This window comes from Oryctolagus cuniculus, chromosome 7 (genome assembly GCF_964237555.1).
Source record: "Oryctolagus cuniculus chromosome 7, mOryCun1.1, whole genome shotgun sequence".
Classification (NCBI taxonomy): domain Eukaryota; kingdom Metazoa; phylum Chordata; class Mammalia; order Lagomorpha; family Leporidae; genus Oryctolagus; species Oryctolagus cuniculus.
The window spans coordinates 22,491,580-22,510,258 of NC_091438.1; the positions used below are offsets into that span (position 1 = coordinate 22,491,580).

Genomic DNA, 18,679 nt, shown 5'->3' on the forward strand with positions numbered 1-18,679 from the left:
TGAAAATGTACAGCCTAAAGTCCTGTATGATACACATCTAAGTCGAGCACAGCTGGGTCATCACTTTACAGCTGAAAGAACCCAGGCCCTGGGTTTGTAAAACAACTCGGGCCATGTCACAAAATCAGGGAGCACGGTAACTAGCACTGGGACTAGAACCCGGGACTCCGCACTGCCATGCAATTCCTCGTGCTTGTGTGTCTCGCATGCGTAACTTCTCTTTGCCAGAGAAGCACACACCACACAGAACTGTCTGCTCATCCCGAGTGCTGGGCTCCCAGGAGACGTGAGGCAGCCAGCAGGTGTAGTGAAGCCAAATCAGACAAGTGGTAGGAAAAGTACAAAGTGGTTAGCTCCTGACTGGTGAGGACAAGTTCTACAGAGTGGAAAAAATTATGAGTTGAAAAAATATAGGTAACTCCAGTATTCCACATCCTTCAAGACCCAATTCCCCAACTTTTAAATCAAGTGTGGTAGATTAAGTGTATTCCACAAATAAAAAACTTGCACAAATTCATCTATTTATTTGAAAGGCAGAGCAACAGAGAGGGAAGGGGAGGGGAAGGGAGACAGAGAGAGAAGATTTTTTTTCCCATCTTCTGGTTTACTCCCCAAAAGGCTGCAATACCCAGGTCTGACCAAAGCCAGGGGCTGGGAACTCCCCCTGGTCTCCCACGTACTTGGGCCATCCCCTGCTGCCTCCCAGGTACTGTAGCAGGGAGCTAGATCAAAGCAAAGCAGTTGGGACTTGCAGCTGGCGCTCTAATATGGGATGCCAGCGTCGCAAGCAGTGGATTAACCTGCTGCACAACACCAGTCCCTCCAGAAAAAGCTAAATAAAATAAAAACCTTCACAAGAAAATCTGAATCTATTTGGTATCCGCTGACGGTGAGAAATAAGGTAATCGGGACAGCGAGCAAAGAACACGGTCCAGCAGAGCGCTGTGTGCACCGTGGAGACCACGGGAGGATCCCAGACTCAAGCTGACTGCTTCCCCGTGGGCGAAGCACCTTAGTGCTTAGAAGCATTAGCCTTTCAGTCACAACTAGGGCCGCTTTACGCGCTACTCATTAGCCTGCAGAAATTCTGAATACAACATCTCTGCAGCCCTACGGGGTGGGGGTGGGGGAGAGTACGTCCACCGGCTGCTTACTGGCGCCAAGGGTGGGAAAGGCTGAACACAGGGCCCCCAGTGACCCCAGCCACACCTGCGCCTGGTAAGACCCTAAAAAACCTGGTCTTCCACCCCAGGAAGCAAGTCAGCAGCTCAGGGGCTACACTGCACGGTACCTAATGTCTAGAAAACACTGACACAGTCTTGAAACTTACAAAGCACAGTGACGACACGTTAAGTCAAAAGGAAAAGCGTAACACATCAATATTCGGCTTTCAAATGGGGAACTGAAAAAGTTTCACGCACGCCACACAACGTCCCACGTAACCACGGAAAGCCGAAATCCTGCAAACTGAAACCGAAACGTGATACACCAATTCTTTAAATTTCACTTTCGTAACGACTCCCCGGACCGTACTTTCAACCAGAGCTTTTCAACTATATATGCACATTCAAAAGTACATTTTTACATTTTCTCCCACGAGAATAAGAAGTGGAAGATTCTCGTGTTCAGAGATAAGAGCACGAAAAGGAGGTGAGAAACGCAGAACCCGCTGTCAAGGGAGATAATCGCGCGCTTCCTCCCAAGTAGCCAAGAAAACCCGGCTTTCAATCGCAAATAAATCCCAAATGGCACACTCGGAGCAAGCGCTAGTTAGGCTAATCATATGTATACATAATCCCTGAGTCCCCATAAAACAAGACCATCTGTTGGTTTTAAAGACCCGCCACCCCCGCCGAACCCAACGCAAACCCAGGGCCCCGAACAGCCGCCCTCGGCCGCGGCCGGGCGCCCCGAAGGGCCGCTCACCTCCGCCGCTGCAGCCGCGGCCCGCCCGGCCGGGAGAGGCGTCGGCTTGTGCCAAGGACCGGAGACTGCCTAGAGGCGCCGCGGAGGCCGGCGTCGGCAACGCCCAGCCTCACCTGCGCCACCGCTGCGCCCGCCGCGACCTGCCGAGTGCCCGGATGAGACGGCCGCTGTTTGTTTTCATTCCGGGTGAGGACGGCCCCGCCCCCGCCGCCGCCGCACCGCCCTCGCGCACCCGGAAGAAGGTTTGTGGGCGGGGAGAAGCGGGGGCCGCGGGCGGAGCTAATGTGGGCGGGGGCTGAGAGTGAGTGGGGCGTGGCTGGTGTTGGGGCGGGGGCGGGGCGGGCGAGGCCGTGGGCGTGGTGGGCTGTGTTTGAGGAAGGCGGGGTTAATACGCGGACCCGGCTGGGGCGAGGCCGGGGAGTGTGACAGCAGCGAGTGAGGAAAGCTTTGGAAGGGACCAAGGGACCTACGGGAAGACCGTTTTCCCGGAGGGAGGCTCTGGGCTCTGTCTCTTGGACCCACCTCGCATCCCGCCCTTTGGTCCAGGGCGGACCCCCTAACCCTGCAGGTCCTCCCCCAGCTCTCCCCAGCCCCACGGGGAGGCCTCTGCTTCGGGCGAAATGAGGCTGCCTCCCGCATGCTCTCTCCTGCATGCCTGGACGCTTGGACGCTGGCTCTGCACGCATCACTACTATGATCGACAATACCTATGGAGATTGGTCTACTACCAAAGGGCTCTGCCCAGCGCCATGTTGAATATTAAAAAAAAAAAAAAAAAAAAAAAAAAAACAAAAAACGATGGGTCTATGTTCATATATCCAGGCAAGGAAATAAGGTGAGTGTGCACAAACCGTAAGGGAATTCGTGAAGGGCTCTGAGAACCAGGGCACGGCATGTGGTGGAGCATGGTTCTGGGCAGAGCTTTCAGACAGTAAGGCCTTTTTGGTAGGTGAACAGGGGGTGGAAGATGGAAAGTACATCTCAGACCCCAGAAAGCTTACTCAAATGAGGCTCTTGACCCTGCGCTTCCAAATTCCAAAGCTCATCCTTGCACCTGCTGTAGCACAGTCGTGGGTGGAGCTTGGGAGCATAAATCCTGTGCAGACAACTCCCTCCCACCAGTCCCTAGGGGCACAGGGGCAAGTTGCTTAAAGCTCTGTCTCAGTGGGGATAATAATAACCCTACTTGTGAGCATTCTTGTTGGCATTCGGGGAGATTATACAAGCAAAGAGCTATCTATCATTAACCACTTCCTCTCCCCCCTCAAAGAAATATTCTCTGGAGAGCCTCACCTACACGAATGAACTATTACTTTTGTGGGATTTTAAAGAGTATGGGTATAGGCACCAGCGCTGTGGCGCAGTGGGTTAACACCCTGGCCTGAAGCGCCAGCATCCCATATGGGTGCTGGTTTGAGTTCTGGCTGCTCCACTTCTGATCCAGCTCTCTGCTATGGCCTGGAGAAGCAGTGGAGGATGGCCCAAGTCCTTGGGCCTCTGCACCTGCGTGAGAGACCTGGGAGAAGCTTCTGGCTCCAGGCTTCGGATCAGTGCAGCTCCGGCCATTGTGGCCAATTGGGGAGTGAACCATTGGATGGAGGACCTCTCTCTCTCCCTCTGCCTCTCCTCTCTCTGTGTAACTCTGGCTTTCAAATAAATAAATAAATCTATTTTTTTTTTTAAAAAAAGGATCTGCCTTTAAAAAAAAAAAAGAGTATGGGTGTAGATACTGGATAGTGGTTTGTCCACTTAGCAAGGGCCAGTCCAAGGGAGATGAGTCTAACAGGGAGATGCATAACCGAGTGGAGCAAGGAGAAGCCCCAGAGGCTAGGAGACCCGTGAAGAGGGCACAGGGCTAATCCAGGCACGAAAGGACGACCTGAATCTGACTCTGGACAAAAAGAAGGACAGGGGTGAGAGAGAAGCACTGAGACCCTGCAGTGCAAAGATGCTCGGGACGTCAGGATGCCGACGCAACGCAGCCAGTAGTGACAGTCACGAGCCCGAGCTGCTACAGAGGCTTGGTGGGCCCTCCGCTTTCCAAGTGCACGGTGACTGGTGTGTGTTCCGGGGAGTTAGAGGTGTTACGTGTAACCTACTGTTACGGGGAGAGCGGCGACCAAGAAGACGACCTCGGTTCTTGTCTTATGTAGAAGAATTTCCATACAGAAAAGGCAGTGAGCAAAGCAACGCTTCTTTAAGTCAGAAACTTCCTGGTGCCGGCACTGTGGTACAGTGAGTGGGTGAATCCTCCATCTGCAGTGCCGGCATCCCATATGGGTGCTGGTTCGAGTTCCAGATGCTCCACTTCCAATCCAGCTCGCTACTATGGCCTGGGAAAGCAGTAGAAGATGGCCTAAGTCCTTGGGCCCCTACACCCGTGTGGGAGACCCAGAAGAAGCTCCTGGCTCCTGGCTTCAGATCAGCTCAGCTCCGGCCATTGCATCCAATTGGGGAGTGAACCACTGGATGGAAGACCTCTCTCTGCCTCTCCATCTATGTGTTAACTCTGACTGTCAAATAAATAAATCTAAACACACACACACACTCACACACACACAGGCAGCTCCTGGGGAGAAGCAAGCATCTTGTATACTTTTAAATACATATATTTTTAAAAAGATTTTATCTATTCATTTGACAGGTAGGGAGATAGACAGAGATAGAGAGAGACAGAGAGAAAGGTCTTCCATCCACTGGTTCACTCCCCAAATGAGTGCAACGGGCAGAGCTGAGTGGATCCAGAAGCCAGGAGCCAGGAGCTTCTTCCAGGTCTCCCACGTGGGCACAGGGGCCCAAGCACTTGGCCCATCCTCTACTGCTTTCCCAGGCCACAGCAGAGAGCTGGATCAGAAGAGGAACAGCCGGAACATGCAAACTGGCACCCATATGGGATGCTGGCGCAGGTGGTACTGCAGGCAGAGGCCCAGCCCACTATGTCACAGCACCAACCCCTCTTGTTCACTTCCAAGGGACCCTCCCTCTTCTCATTACAACAGGCACCTGACCTACCTACCTATTCCTTCATTTAACTTGCCACAATACCTCCTTTCTTTGAAGATCACTAGGCCTTGTGTATTGAATTGGGAGGGGGTGCTGGATGATGCCTTTACAGAAGGAATAACAAATAACAAGGTGATCCTCAAACCTATCCAACACTATTTCAGAATGTGTTGCGCAAACTCAGTAACAGTGCAAAATGTTACTCCACACCCAGAGACTTTCCAGCGTACATCACATTTCTGGCAGATGCTATCAGGCTCTTTGGCCTCCTGGTCTGCTTTCATACATGCAGCCTTAGTGAATGCGACAGAAGCAGAGACTTGGGTCACTGGAGTTGGCCTTCTCTTTCTGCAGCCCACCGTATGGAAGAGCCTGAGCTAGCTTGAGCTACTGGAGCATGAGCAACCGCGGGGTGGAAAACCAAGGAGCCCCGGCTGCCAGGCTGCCACCACCGGGTGTTTGAGTGAAGCTATGTGAGGTCCTCGGGTGACCCGGGGACCACAGCACATGGGTGGGCCCAGCAGAGACCACCTGAGCCAACCCAGACCAGAACTGCCTTGCTTCTGTGATTCACGAGCTAAACAAAATGGTTGTTTTTATTTAATTGGAAAGACAGAAAAACACAGAGATCTTTCCCATCCACTAGGTTCACTCCTCAAATGCCCATAACAGCTGGGGTTGGATTAGGCTGAAGTTGGAAGTCCAGACCGCTACCCTGGCCTGCAATGTGGGTGACAGGGACCCAAGTACTTCAGCCATCATCTGCTGCCTCCCAGGGTGTGCATGAGCAGGAAGCAGGAATGGAAACCGGAGCAGGGACTTGAACCAAACACTCTGATATGAGATGCGGATGTCCCACTGTAAGGAGGTTGTTCAGGTCCCTGTTGAAATGAGAAAAGGGGGAGTCCCTTTAAGAGTGTACAAGGGGCCAGCACTGTGCTACAGAGGGTTAAACCCCAGTCTGCAGTGTCAGCATCCCATGTGGGCACTGGTTCGAGTCCCAGCTGTTCCACTTCCAATCTAGCTCTCTGCTATGGTCTGGGAAAACAGTTGAGGATAACCCAAGTCCTTGGAATCCTGCACCTGCATGGGAGACCCCGAAGAAGCTCCTGGCTCCTGGCTTTGGATCAGCTCAGCTCTGGCCATTGTGGCCATCTGGGGAGTGAACCAGCTGGTGGAGGACTTCTCTCTGTCTCTGTCTCTGCCTCTGTCTCTCAGTAACTCTGCCTTTCAAATAAATAAATAAAAGAGTGTACAAGATGCTTGCTTCTCCCCAGAAGCTGACTGTAGCAAGACAAAAGTGCATCTCACCCTTCTGAGTTTCTAGTTTTATCATGAGAATAAAGTTACCTCTCCCCGCTTCTGATGGGAGGTGGATTTTTTTTTATCATGAGCAGGCTAGGCAGTACTACAATTCCAGCCTTCTGATGGGTCTTGTTCCCCCTGCACCCCCTTCTTGAATGATTGATCGTTAGATTGTGCTTAAAAGACTCCACTTCAGCCGGTCTCTGGGGTCTTCCTCTCTTGGAGCCCCCTCCTGGCTGCTGCGGCAGGGGTCTCTGACTTCAATAAATCTTGCTTTGCTCATTGCCTTGTCTACTTGGGAATTCTTCTACATGAGACAAGACCTGAGGTGGCCTTTCTTTGCCACTGTCTTACCTGTAACGCCACTGCAAAATGATTGTTATTTGAAACCATTGGGTTTGGGGATGGTTTGGTATACAGTAAAAGCTGATACAGCAGCTCATTAGCAAGGAAAAGTAAAACTGTGTTGTGAACTCAACCAGTTAGACCCAGGGAAGCAGATCTGTAAAGAATTATTACCAGTTAAAACAAATGCCAAGGTTAGTAGTCATTCGTTTCTTTATAACAAAGTCACTTTACTGAAGATGTCACAAAATCAGTCTGTAGATCGATCAACTTCTGTAGATCTTTTAATTGTATGATTTAAATTTTTACTCTGTAGTTACATTAACATGTATTTTCACTTTCAACAAGATTTTTCATTTTAGGTGAGAGAGAGAGAGAGAAAGAGAGAGAGAGAGAGAGAGAGAGAGAGAGAGAGAGAGATGGACTGACAGAACTCCCATCTGCTCTGGTTCACTCCCCAGATGCCTACAACCACCAAGGTTTGGCCAGGCTGAAGCTAGGAACCAGGAACTCAGTCCAGGTCTTCCATGTGGGTGCTGGGCACCCAATTACTTGAGTTATTGCCTGCTGCCTCCCAGGGTCTGCATTAGCCTGAAGCTGGAGTCAGAGCTGGAGCCAGGTATTGAACCCAGGCACCATGCAGTGGGATGCGGGCATCCTAAATAACATCCTAAACACAAGGTCAACAGCTGCCTCGCTTTGCACTTCTTACAATTCTATACAATTCTATTGAGATTTGTGATATACCTTGCATACGAACTTCAGCGATTGAAGCAGTACAATTCAGTAGTTTTTAGTATACTCAGACTTACACATCCATCACCACATAGACTTTTTTTTTTTTTGACAGGCAGAGTGGACAGTGAGAGAAAGGGACAGAGAAAAAGGTCTTCCTTTGCTGTTGGTTCACCCTCCGATTGCCGCCACGACCTGCGCACTGCGGCCGGCGCACCACGCTGATCCGATGGCAGGAGCCAGGAGCCAGGTGCTTTTCCTGGTCTCCCATGGGGTGCAGGACCCAAGCACCTGGGCCATCCTCCACTGCACTCCCTGGCCACAGCAGAGAGCTGGCTTTGAAGAGGGGCAACCGGGACAGAATCCGGCGCCCCGACCGGGACTAGAACCCGGTGTGCCGGCGCCACAAGGCGGAGGATTAGCCTGGTGAGCCGCGGCGCTGGACCACATAGACTTTTTAAAAAAAGATTTATTTATTATTTTGAAGACAGAGTTGCAGAGAGGCAGAGGCAGACAGAGGGAGAGAGAGAGATCTTCCATCCACTGGTTTACCCCTCCACCACACACCTACCCCACCACCCGCTCCATGGCTGCAACAGCTGGAGCTGTGCAGATCCGAAGCCAGGAGCCAGGAGCTTCTTCTGGGTCTTCCACGTGGGAGCAGGGGCCCAAGGGCCTGGGCCATCCTCCACTGCTCTCCCAGGCCACAGCAGAGAGCTGGATGGGAAGTGGAGTAGCCGTGACTCAAACTGGCGCTCTCATGGGATGCCGGCACCGCAAGCAGTGGCCTCACCTGTTACACCACAGTGCCACCCTACCCCCCACATATACTTTTAAAACATTTCACTAGCCCCCAAAAGAACCCTGTGCCCATTTGCAATCACTTCTCATTTTCCCCCAAGCTCCCAAGCGGGGACACACTACCCATCTCCCACTCAACTTTCCCTACTGCCCATGCCCTACCCCTAGAAACCATAATCAACTTTTTGCTCCTGTGGATTTGCCTAGTCTGAACATTTCATAAAAAATGAAATCATTTAATACGTGGTCTTATGCAACTGGCTTCTTTCATCTGAACATAATGTTTAAAGTTAACCCTTGGGGCTCGTGCTGTGGCACAGAGCGTTAACGCCCTGTCCTGAAGCGCTGGCATCCATATGGGTGCTGGTTCTAGTCTCAGCTGCTCCACTTCCAATCCAGCTCTCTGCTGTGGCCTGGGAAAGCAGTAGAAGATGGCCCAAGCCCTTGGGTCCCTGCACTCTAGTAGGAGACCTGAAAGAAGCTCCTGGCTCCTGGCTTCGGATCGGCACAGCTGCGGCCGTTGCGGCCAACTAGAGAGTGAACCACCAGTTGGAAGACTTCTCTCTCTCTCTCTGCCTCTCTCTCTCTCTCTCTTTCTGCCTCTCCTCTCTCCGTGTAATTCTAACTTTCAAATAAATAAATAAATCTTTAAAAAAATAAAGTTAACCCTTATCGTGAAATGTACTAATACTTATTCCTTCTTATTGACAAATAGTATCCCATTGTATGGATATGCCACAATTTGTGTTTTTATAAAGGTTTCTTTATTTATTTTAAAGAGTTATTATCTCTATTTTGAAAGTCAGAGTTACAGAGAAAGAGTGAGAAACAGAGAGAGAAATCTTCCATCTGCTGGTTCACATCCAGATGGCCCCAGTGGCCAGTGCTGGGTCAGGATGAAGCCAGCAGCCAGGAGTTTCTTCTGGGTCTCCCAGGTGGGTAACAGAGGCCCGATCACTTAGGCCATTCTCTGCTGCTTTTCCCACGCCATTGGCAGGGAGCTGGTTTGGAAATGGAGCAGTCAGGACTAGAACTGGCGCGTTTGGGATGCCAGCGTCACAGGCGGCAGCTTTCCCTGCTACATCACAACACCAACCCCAAGATTTATTTATTTATTTATTTATTTATTTATTTATTTATTTGAAAGGCAGAGTGACAGAGAACGAGGGATAGATATACAGAGAGAGAGGTTCCACCTGCTGGTTCACTCCCCAAATGCCTGCAACAGCCAGGGCTGGGCCAGGCTGAAGCCAGGAGCCAGGAGCTCCATCTGGGCCTCCCATGGAGGTGGCAGGAAGCAACCTCCCAGGCACGTTAGCAGGGAGCTAGATTGGAAGCACAGAGCAGCCAGGACTCCATGAAGGCATTCTGCTGTAGGAAGAGGGCCTCCCAAGTGGTGGCTTTCCCCCTGCCTCACAGTCCTCCCCGCCCCCGTTTGTCCATTCATGATTAATGGACATTTGGATAGTCTTCACATTTGGGTTATTTGGAATTGTCAAACCAGTCGCTGTGGGAGCTGTACTAATTTTATGTTCTTACCAGCAATCTATAAGGATTCCAATTTCACCATGTTTCTGCCAACATCTTTCTTTTTCATTCTAATGAGTGCAAAGTGATATCTCATTGTGGCTTTGATTTGCATTTCCTTAATGACTAATGATGTTGAGGATGTTTCAAAATCATGGTGTTCATTGGCCGCCATCTTTGGTGAATAATAGGCATATGTAGAAAATGTTAGAATGCACGCTTTGGGGTAAGAAAAGCCACCGCCTGCAGTGCCAGGATCCCGTATGGGCACTGGTTCTAGTCCCGGCTGCTCCACTTCCAATCCCGCTCTCTGCTATGGCCTGGGAAAGCAGTAGAAGATGCCCCAAGTCCTTGGGCCCCTGCATCTGCATGGGAGACCCAGAAGAAGCAGCTCCTGGCTCCTGACTTCGGATCAGTGCAGCTCCAGCTGTGGCGGCCATCTAGGGAGTGAACCAATGGATGGAAGACCTCTCTCTCTCTCTCTCTCTCTCTGCCTCTCTGTAACTCCACCTTTCAAATAAATAAATCTCAAAAAAAAAAAAAAACGCTGTGTAATCTTACACCATGTGCATACACACAGTCATTGCCAACAGTTCATGGAAAATGGAATTAAAAAGTAAGTTTGAGGCAGGCATTGGGCACAGTGGGTCACCTCCTCCCACATTGAAGCCCCTGGGTTGGAGTTCCAGCTCTGCTTCTGATTCCAGCTTCCTCCGAATAGTGCACCCTGGAAGGCAGAGGGAGGACACATTCAAACCTTACGAAGCTAACCTTGGGACTGGCACTGTGGTGCAGTGGGTTAAAGCCCCGGTCTGCAGTGTCGGCATCCCATATGGATGCCGGTTCTAGTCCCAGCTGCTCCTCTTGCGATCTAGCTCTCTGCTATGGCCTGGGAAAGCAATGGAAGATAGCTCATGTCCTATGTCCTTGGGCCCCTGCACCTGCGTGGGAGACCTGGAAGAAGCTCCGGCCATTGCAGCCATCTGGGGAGTGAACCTAGAACAGCCCTGGCCCTGCAGCAGACAGTGTGACCCCGCCTGCTAGGGAGAGGTGAGGCAGTGAGGCAGGCCCCCCTCATCCCGGTGCTTTCTGTATTCCATTGGGGATGTCTGGACAGGGCGTATGTTTAAATCCCTTTTAAGGAAGAGAACGGTGATCCCAAAGGCACTGCACCCGCCAGCGCCTCCCTGTCCATCACGGAGATGCCGTGTGCATGGCCCAGGGCGTGCAGAGTTTCCCTTCTCATCTGCTGATGCCCAGGGCTCGCCCACGGGTTGGCCGGTGCATAGGAAGCCAGATTTGATTTCTCTGTCTGAATAATGGAGTCTTCCACTCAGGAGCTCTCTTTGGGAACTCAACTAGGAAAGCTTCCGTCTTTATTTTGGACCAAGTCAAACTCCTAGGCTAAGCTGCCTCTCCTGCAAGTTTGCGTAAGTGGAATATTCCACATACCATTCCGTGGCCTTGAGGCCTTTGGTATATACACAGATATTTATCGTTCTTTCTAATAGAGCAATTTGCCTTTTCTCTTAATTCTGGCCTAGGGCCGGTTCTAATTAGGGCAGCATCTCAACTTAGCAGAGAAAAGCCAGTTAATTCAGTAGGAGCATAGGAACAGTTGAAAAACTCTCCGGGAGAAAACACAGTCTGATTTATACTTCACACAGTGCAGCAGGATCAGTTCATCCAAAGATTAGAAAAGATCCGAGGGTTCAAAGTGTAAAAAATAAAACCACAGAAGTTCTAGAAGGAATAAAAAGGGGGGAGAGGCGAAAGCCTTTTTAAACCAAAACACAATATCTAGAGATACAAAATAAAAAGTTACCACCTGCTTTTTTTTTTTAAAGATTTATTTATTTATTTGAAAGTCAGAGTTACACAGAGAGAAAAGGAGAGGGAGGGAGGGAGGGAGGAAGGGAGGGAGAGAGAGAGAGAGGGAGAGAGGTCTTCCATCCCCTGGTTCACTCCCCAGATGGCCGCAACAGCCGCAGCTCTGCCGATCCGAAGCCAGGAGCCAGGAGCTTCTTTCAGGTCTCCCACAAGAGTGCAGGGACCCAAGGACTTGGGACATCTTCTACTGCTTTCCCAGGCCACAGCAGAGAGTTGGATCGGAAGTGGAGCAGCCGGGACTTGAACTGGCGCCCATTTGGGATGCCAGCACTGCAGGCAGTGGCTTTACGGACTATACCACAGCACCAGGCCCTACCACCTGTTTAAAATTTTGCACTTACAAATCATAAAGCAAAGGCAAAAGACAAATGGTAAAATGGGCCAACATTGACAACGACATCTTACAGAGGAAACTCTTTAAACAGCTCTTAAAATGCAGTAAGACCAAAATAGAAAACTGAGCACAGGCTATAAAAATATGATTACTCTCTCTCTCTCTCTCTCTATATATATATATACACACACACACACTATGTAAATAGTTTATAAACATGATGATTCTACATGATTGTATTTATCTCCTCACTCACAAGAAGATAAAGATAACCTAAAACTATACCAAGATATCTCATTCCACCTGTCAAACTGGGAGCAGTTGAATAACACCATGATGGTAAGACTTCATGCCTCATAAATTACTTGTGAAAAGCTACACTGGGGTCTGGCGCTGTGGCGTAGCAGGGAAAGCCCTGGCCTGAAGCTCCGGCATCCCATATGGGTGCCGATTCGAGTCCTGGCTGCTCCACTTCCTCTCCGGCTCTCTGCTATGGCCTGGGAAAGCAGCAGAAGATGGCCCAAGTCCTTGAGCCCCTACACTCATGTGGGAGACCCGGAGGAAGCGCGTAGCTCCTGGCTTCAGATTGGCACAGCTCTGGCCGTTGCAGCCAATTAGGGAGTGAACCAGCAGATGGAAGACTTTCTCTCTCTCTCTCTCTCTCTCTCTCTCTCTCTCTCTCTCTCTCTCCCTGTCTCTCTGCCTCTCCTTCTCTCTCTGTGTAACTCTAACTTTCAAATAAATAGAAAAGCTACATTGGTACAGCTCCTCAAAGGGCAATATGGCAGAATCCACCAAAATTCCCATGTATATTCTCTCTGACCCAATAATCCAGCTTTAATTTTTAAAACATATTTATTTTATTAATTTTAAAGGCAGAATTACAGAGAGGGAGAGGGAGAGACAGGGAGAGAGAGAGAGAGGTCTCCCATCCACTGACTCACTCCCCAAATGGCCACAAGGGCTGGAGTTTGGCCAGGAGCTTCCTCCATGTCTCCCACATGGGTGCAGGGGCCCAAGCACCTGCACCATCATCCACTGCCATCCCAGGCACATTAGCAGGGAGCTTGATTGGAAGTGGAGCAGCCGGGACTCAAACCAGTGCCCCTATAGCTTGCCAGCACCGCAGGTGGAGGCTTAACCTTCTACGCCACAGTGCTGGCCCCCAGCTATAATTTTTTAAAATTGTTTTTAATCAACCTGTCTCCTTTCTGTTATTCCTTATACTGACATTTAGTGACTCCAACTGTAGTTTTTTGAGGTCAAAAATTCTTCCTCATTTTTGTTTTTGTTGCTAGGGGTTTGGTGGCTATAAAGAATCAATGAACTTCCATCTGATTTTACTTCTGTTGGAATAAAATCAGAGAAGCCTTAAACACCTTCTGCATGACAATGAACTTTAATGGGGATGCTGCACACTCCTGCTAGGAAAGTGAGCAGTGCCGGCCTGCTTACTTATGGTTGCCCTGATCAGAACCGCACACCTGCGAGGAGTGAAATCGTGTGAGATCTCATTCATTATAGCCAGGGAAGTGAACTGAAAATGAAAACAAGTTCATTTTTGACTTCCCTACTTATAAATGGGAATTTCGAAGGAGTGGGTAGAAACTGGAATTGGGGGCATTTGAATTATGTTTTAGGTTTTCAGTCTGGAGCTTTTTGATTTTGCTAAAGCAACTGATGAAGACATTCTCCTTGACCAAAACTTTCCACAGCCTCCTGAATTCTTGTCTTTTTGTTTTGTTTTGTTTTAATTTGCTTGAAAGGCAGAGAGACAGAAAGAAACAGAGAGTTGCTGATTCACTCCTCAACTGGCCGCAACAGCCAGAGCTGGACAGATCGGAAGCCAGGAGCCAGAAGCCTCCTCTGGTCTCCCACTGCTTTCCCAGGCCACAGCAGAGAGCAAGATCAGAAGAGGAGCAGCTGGGACTAGAACCGGCGTCCATATGGGATGCCAGCACCACAGGCACATGCGCCACAGTACCGGCCCCCACATTTCTATTTTTTTTTTTTTTTTTCAAAAATTTTGTATGTATTTGAAAGGTAGAGAGGGGAAGAGACAGAGAGATTTCCCATTCCCTGGTTCATTCTCCCAAATGTCTCAGAGTCAGGAACTCAATCCAGGCAGAGACCCACTCAACTACCTGAGCCGTCATTGGCTGCCTCCCAGGGTGTGCATTAGCAGGAAGCTACAATGACTGGAAATTGAACCCGGGTGTTCTGATGTGGGGTGCAGGCGCCCACGTGGTGTCTTCTCCACCCCCCAGTGGCCACGCCCATTCCTGATCTCTAAGTGAAACTGGTTGCCTAAAACTCTGGGAGATGCTTGATTGCAAGTGTGGATTTTCTTTTTTTTTTTTTCTTTTTTTTTTTTTTTGACAGGCAGAGTGGATAGTGAGAGAGAGAGACAGAGAAAAAGGTCTTCCTTTGCTGTTGGTTCACCCTCCAATGGCCGCCACGGCCAGCGCACTGCGGCCGGCGCACCACGCTGATCCGATGGCAGGAGCCATGGCAGGAGCCATGGCAGGAGCCAGGTGCTTCTCCTGGTCTCCCATGGGGTGCAGGGCCCAAGCACTTGGGCCATCCTCCACTGCACTCCCTGGCCACAGCAGAGAGCTGGCCTGGAAGAGGGGCAACCGGGACAGAATCCGGTGCCCCGACCGGGACTAGAACCCGGTGTGCCAGCGCCGCAAGGCGGAGGATTAGCCTAGTGAGCCACGGCGCCGGCTACAAGTGTGGATTTTCTTTCAGTGCTTGAAAGATGTCACCCCCTTTTCTCTGGCTTCATTGTCTCTCTCCTCCTGGCTCTCTGTAAGATTTTATCTGTACGGGGTTGGTGCTATGGCACAGCAGGTTAAGCCACAGCCTGCAGTGCTGCCATCCCATATGGGCGCCGGTTTGATTCCTGGCTGCTCCACTTCTAATATGACTGCCTGCTAATGGGCCTGGGAAAGCAGCAGAAGATGGCCCAAGTGCCTGGACCCCCGCACCCATGTGGGAGATCCAAAGGGAGCTCCTGACCCCTGGCTTCATCCTGGGCCAGCCCTGGCTGTTGCAGCCATTTGGAGAGTGAACCAGCAGGTAGAAAACCCCTCTCTTCCTTGGTCTCTCCTTCTGTCTCTGTAACTCTGCCTTTCAAATAAATAAATCTTTAAAAAAAGATTTTATCTTTTTTCTTAGTGTGCAGCTTCCTGCTACCACAGGCTGGGAGTGAGTGACTTTGCATGTATCCGCTGCAGAGTCACAGATCTTACTGGGCCTGGGTCTGATGCTTTTCCTCCGTTTTGGGGACCTGGACTTGGCCTTCCTCAGATACTGCTTCTGGCCCACTCTGTCGTCTTTTCCAGGAAGCTAATTCTGCCCGGAGCAGACATTTTCGTAGCATTTGTCCTGGCAGAGTTCCTAACTTCTTTTATCCTTGCTCTTCAGCTCCAAGGCTTGCATTGGATTTATCTTTATGGATTTTAATCCTTGGGTCAATTCTCCATCTTTCCTTCTGTTTTCTTGACTATGTTAATCATAGTTACCTTTAATGTTGACATCTCCAAATCTGTCTCATGGGTGGCTCTGTTTCAAGTTTCCTTTTTGTTCGTTTTTAATGTCTATTTATCATTTCTGTTTGCTTTTAATCTATTCGTCCATTTATTATTTATTTGAAAGGCAGAGAGAGACCCAGACAGACAGAGAGAGCCACACAGATTTCCAGAATCTTCTGGTTCATTCCCCAAATACCCATCACAGGCAGAGCTGAGCCAGGCTGAAACCACGACCTGGAACTCAGTCCAGGTCCCCCACGTGGGTGGCAGGGAACCAGGGTACTTGAACCATGGTGCACATGAGCTGGAAGCTGGAGTCTGGAGCAGAGCCAAGACTCCACCGCAGGTGCTCCCATAAATGCGGGCAGTCTAAGCAGGGTGTTACCCACTGCACCAGACGCATGCCGCCCCAGTAATTGTTCATGAGATGCCAAACTCAGCCTCCGAAAAGTTGTGGAGGCTTCAAGTGTTATCGTCCCCAGAACCCAGAACCTCGTCCTTTCCTCCTCTGAGCCAAACAGGCAGGGTGGGGGGAATCCCCTGGACCTGGTCAGGGACTGCCCAGGGTCAAGGCTGGGTTGTGGTTCTGGTAGGGCTTGCCGCCTCTCCAGGGCTGTCTAAACTTCTTTTGCTTTTCAGAGGCTCTCCACTGAAGTTTCAGGTCCTTACCCCACACAAGCCTAGAAGGCAGCAAATGTCCTTGGACTTGACCCCCCTCATCTCTGCTGAGTTTCTGTGCCAGCAGCCCTCTGTGGGGCTCTGTGTTTGGCTTCTCAGCTAGCCAAACCTTTCTAATGAGGACCTTGGCCTGCAGCAAGCTGCTCCGCCACACCCAGAGCAGGCATCCAGTTTACTACTTTCTGATCTTCACGTATTCACTGGCAGAAGAAGTGACAGACAGAGGCTGGCATCACCCGTAGTGAAGAAGTCACCAGAGCCCTAGTTGGGTTAGAGTGAGCAGAGGTGGGGTGATTGAACAAGCTGCAAGGGAGCAGTGGGCAGCCAGGATAGCCAGGAGCCGACCACTACTGCAAGCTGAGAGGCACACTTAGAATTGCACTATCTTCCCAGTTAGGGTGTGTTTTTCTCCCATCATCCAACAGGTTTTCCCAGGTAGCTTATTTGCATTTCTGGGCAAAGCTGGGGAGCCTGCCCTGCCCTTAGCTTTGGGACTTTCCCCAGTGTTCTGGGGTGACCCTCCACATTAATTTTTGTTTATTTGTAAGGGGGGGAGAGAGAGAGAGAGAGAGAGAGAGAGAGAGAGAGAGAGAGAATCTCTCATCTGCTTTTCCTGTGGGAGCCGCTGGGAGGAGAGGAGCGTGGCTCTCACCTCTCCCCGCCATGGCGTGTGCTCGTCCTCTCCTATCAGTGTACTCCGAGAAGGGGGAGTCGTCCAGCAAAAATGTGACTTTGCCCGCCATGTTCAAGGCTCCCATCCAGCCAGACATCGTGAACTTCGTGCACACCAACGTGCGCAAGAACAACAGGCAGCCCTATGCCGTCAGTGAGCTGGCAGGTCACCAGACCAGCGCTGAGTCGTGGGGTACTGGCAGAGCTGTGGCGGGAATTCCCAGAGTGCGAGGTGGTGGGACGCACCGATCCGGCCAGGGTGCCTTTGGGAGTATGTGCCGAGGAGGCCGCATGTTTGCACCAACCAAAACCTGGCGCCGTTGGCACCGGCGAGTGAACACGACCCAGAAGCGGTACGCCATCTGCTCTGCCCTAGCTGCGTCGGCCTTGCCAGCACTGGTCATGTCTAAAAGTCATCGTATTGAGGAAGTGCCGGAACTTCCTCTGGTGGTCGAAGATAAGGTTGAAGGCTACAAGAAGACCAAGGAGGCAGTTCTGCTGCTTAAGAAACTCAAGGCCTGGAATGACATCAAGAAGGTGTACACCTCTCAGCGGATGAGGGCTGGCAAGGGCAAAATGAGAAACCGCCGGAGGACCCAGCGCAGGGGGCCCTGCGTCATCTACAATGAGGACAACGGCATCGTCAAGGCCTTCCGGAACATCCCTGGGATCACTCTGCTCAACGTGACCAAGCTGAACATCCTGAAGCTCGCGCCCGGCGGGCACGTGGGGCGCTTCTGCATCTGGACGGAGAGTGCCTTCCGGAAGCTGGACGACTTGCACGGCACTTGGCGTAAAGCCGCGTCCCTCAAGAGCGACTACAACCTTCCCATGCACAAGATACCCAATACAGACCTCAGCAGAATCTTTTTATTTATTTTTTTTTTTTTTGACAGGCAGAGTGGACAGTGAGAGAGAGAGAGACAGAGAGAAAGGTCTTCCTTTGCTGTTGGTTCACCTTCCAATGGCCGCCGCGCCGGCGCGCTGCGGCCGGTGCACCGCGCTGATCCGAAGGCAGGAGCCAGGTGCTTCTCCTGGTCTCCCATGGGGTGCAGGGCCCAAGCACTTGGGCCATCCTCCACTGCACTCCCTGGCCACAGCAGAGAGCTGGCCTGGAAGGGGGGCAACCAGCTCAGCAGAATCTTGAAGAGCACAGAGATCCAGAGAGCGCTCCGAGCACCACGCAAGAAGATCCATCGCCGAGTCCTGAAGGAGAACCCACTGAAGAACCTGAGGATCATGTTGAAGCTGAACCCGTACGCGAAGACAATGCGGCACAACACCATCCTGCGGCAGGCCCGGGACCACAAGCTCCGCGTGGAGAGGGCGGCCGCGGCACTAGCAGCCAAATCCGACCCGAAGGAGGCCCCAGCCAAGAAGAAGCCTGTGGTGGGGAAGAAGGTGAAGAAGCCGAGGGCCGTGGGCATCAAGCAAAAGAAGAAGCCTGTGGTGGGGAGGAAGGCCGCTGCCGCCAAGAAGCCAGCTGCAGACAAGAGGGCCGCCGACAGGAGGGCCGGCCCGGAAGACAAGAAGCCTGCTGCCTAACGTGGCAGCTCGTTTATCCCAGGCCACTTATTTTCAATAAAAGTCTTATGAGAGATGGTGTGAAAAACTGGGTTGTATGACTGTTAGTACAGAGTACAGAAGCCCACTGACTAAAGCCCAGCCTACTTTATCCCAGGTCACTTTATCTGAATAAAGGCCCTGTCAGAGAAGGTGCAAAACAAAACAAACAAACAAAAAAAGAAAATCTCTCATCTGCTGCATCACTTCCCAGATGCCTGCAACAGGGGTTAGGCCAGCCAGAGCTAGGAACCTGGGACTCAATCCAGGTCTCCCATGTGGGTGGCAGGGACCCAACTGTTTGAATTTGAACTTGCTGCCACCCGAAGTGTACTGTAGCAAGAAGCTGGAATTAGAAGCCGAG

General features: G+C 51.0%; 2 protein-coding genes across 2 annotated transcripts in view; one reads left to right on the forward strand and one right to left on the reverse strand.

Annotated features, from left to right (window-relative positions):
• NUB1 (negative regulator of ubiquitin like proteins 1) overlaps positions 1 to 2,155 on the reverse strand; it is a 34,519-nt gene extending 32,364 nt beyond the window's left edge. The window contains exon 1 of the mRNA XM_002715058.5: positions 1,927 to 2,155. The gene's annotated coding sequence lies outside the window, so the exon portion shown is untranslated. The remainder of the gene's footprint in view (positions 1 to 1,926) is intronic.
• Positions 2,156 to 16,701: 14,546 nt separating this feature from the next.
• On the forward strand, positions 16,702 to 18,352 carry LOC100352514 (large ribosomal subunit protein uL4-like). The gene is made up of 2 exons (XM_070076845.1): positions 16,702 to 17,607; positions 17,884 to 18,352. Exons 1-2 carry the CDS (start codon positions 16,744 to 16,746, stop codon positions 18,295 to 18,297), a joined length of 1,278 nt encoding a protein of 425 aa, XP_069932946.1. The 5' UTR covers positions 16,702 to 16,743; the 3' UTR covers positions 18,298 to 18,352.
• Positions 18,353 to 18,679: the final 327 nt, after the last annotated feature.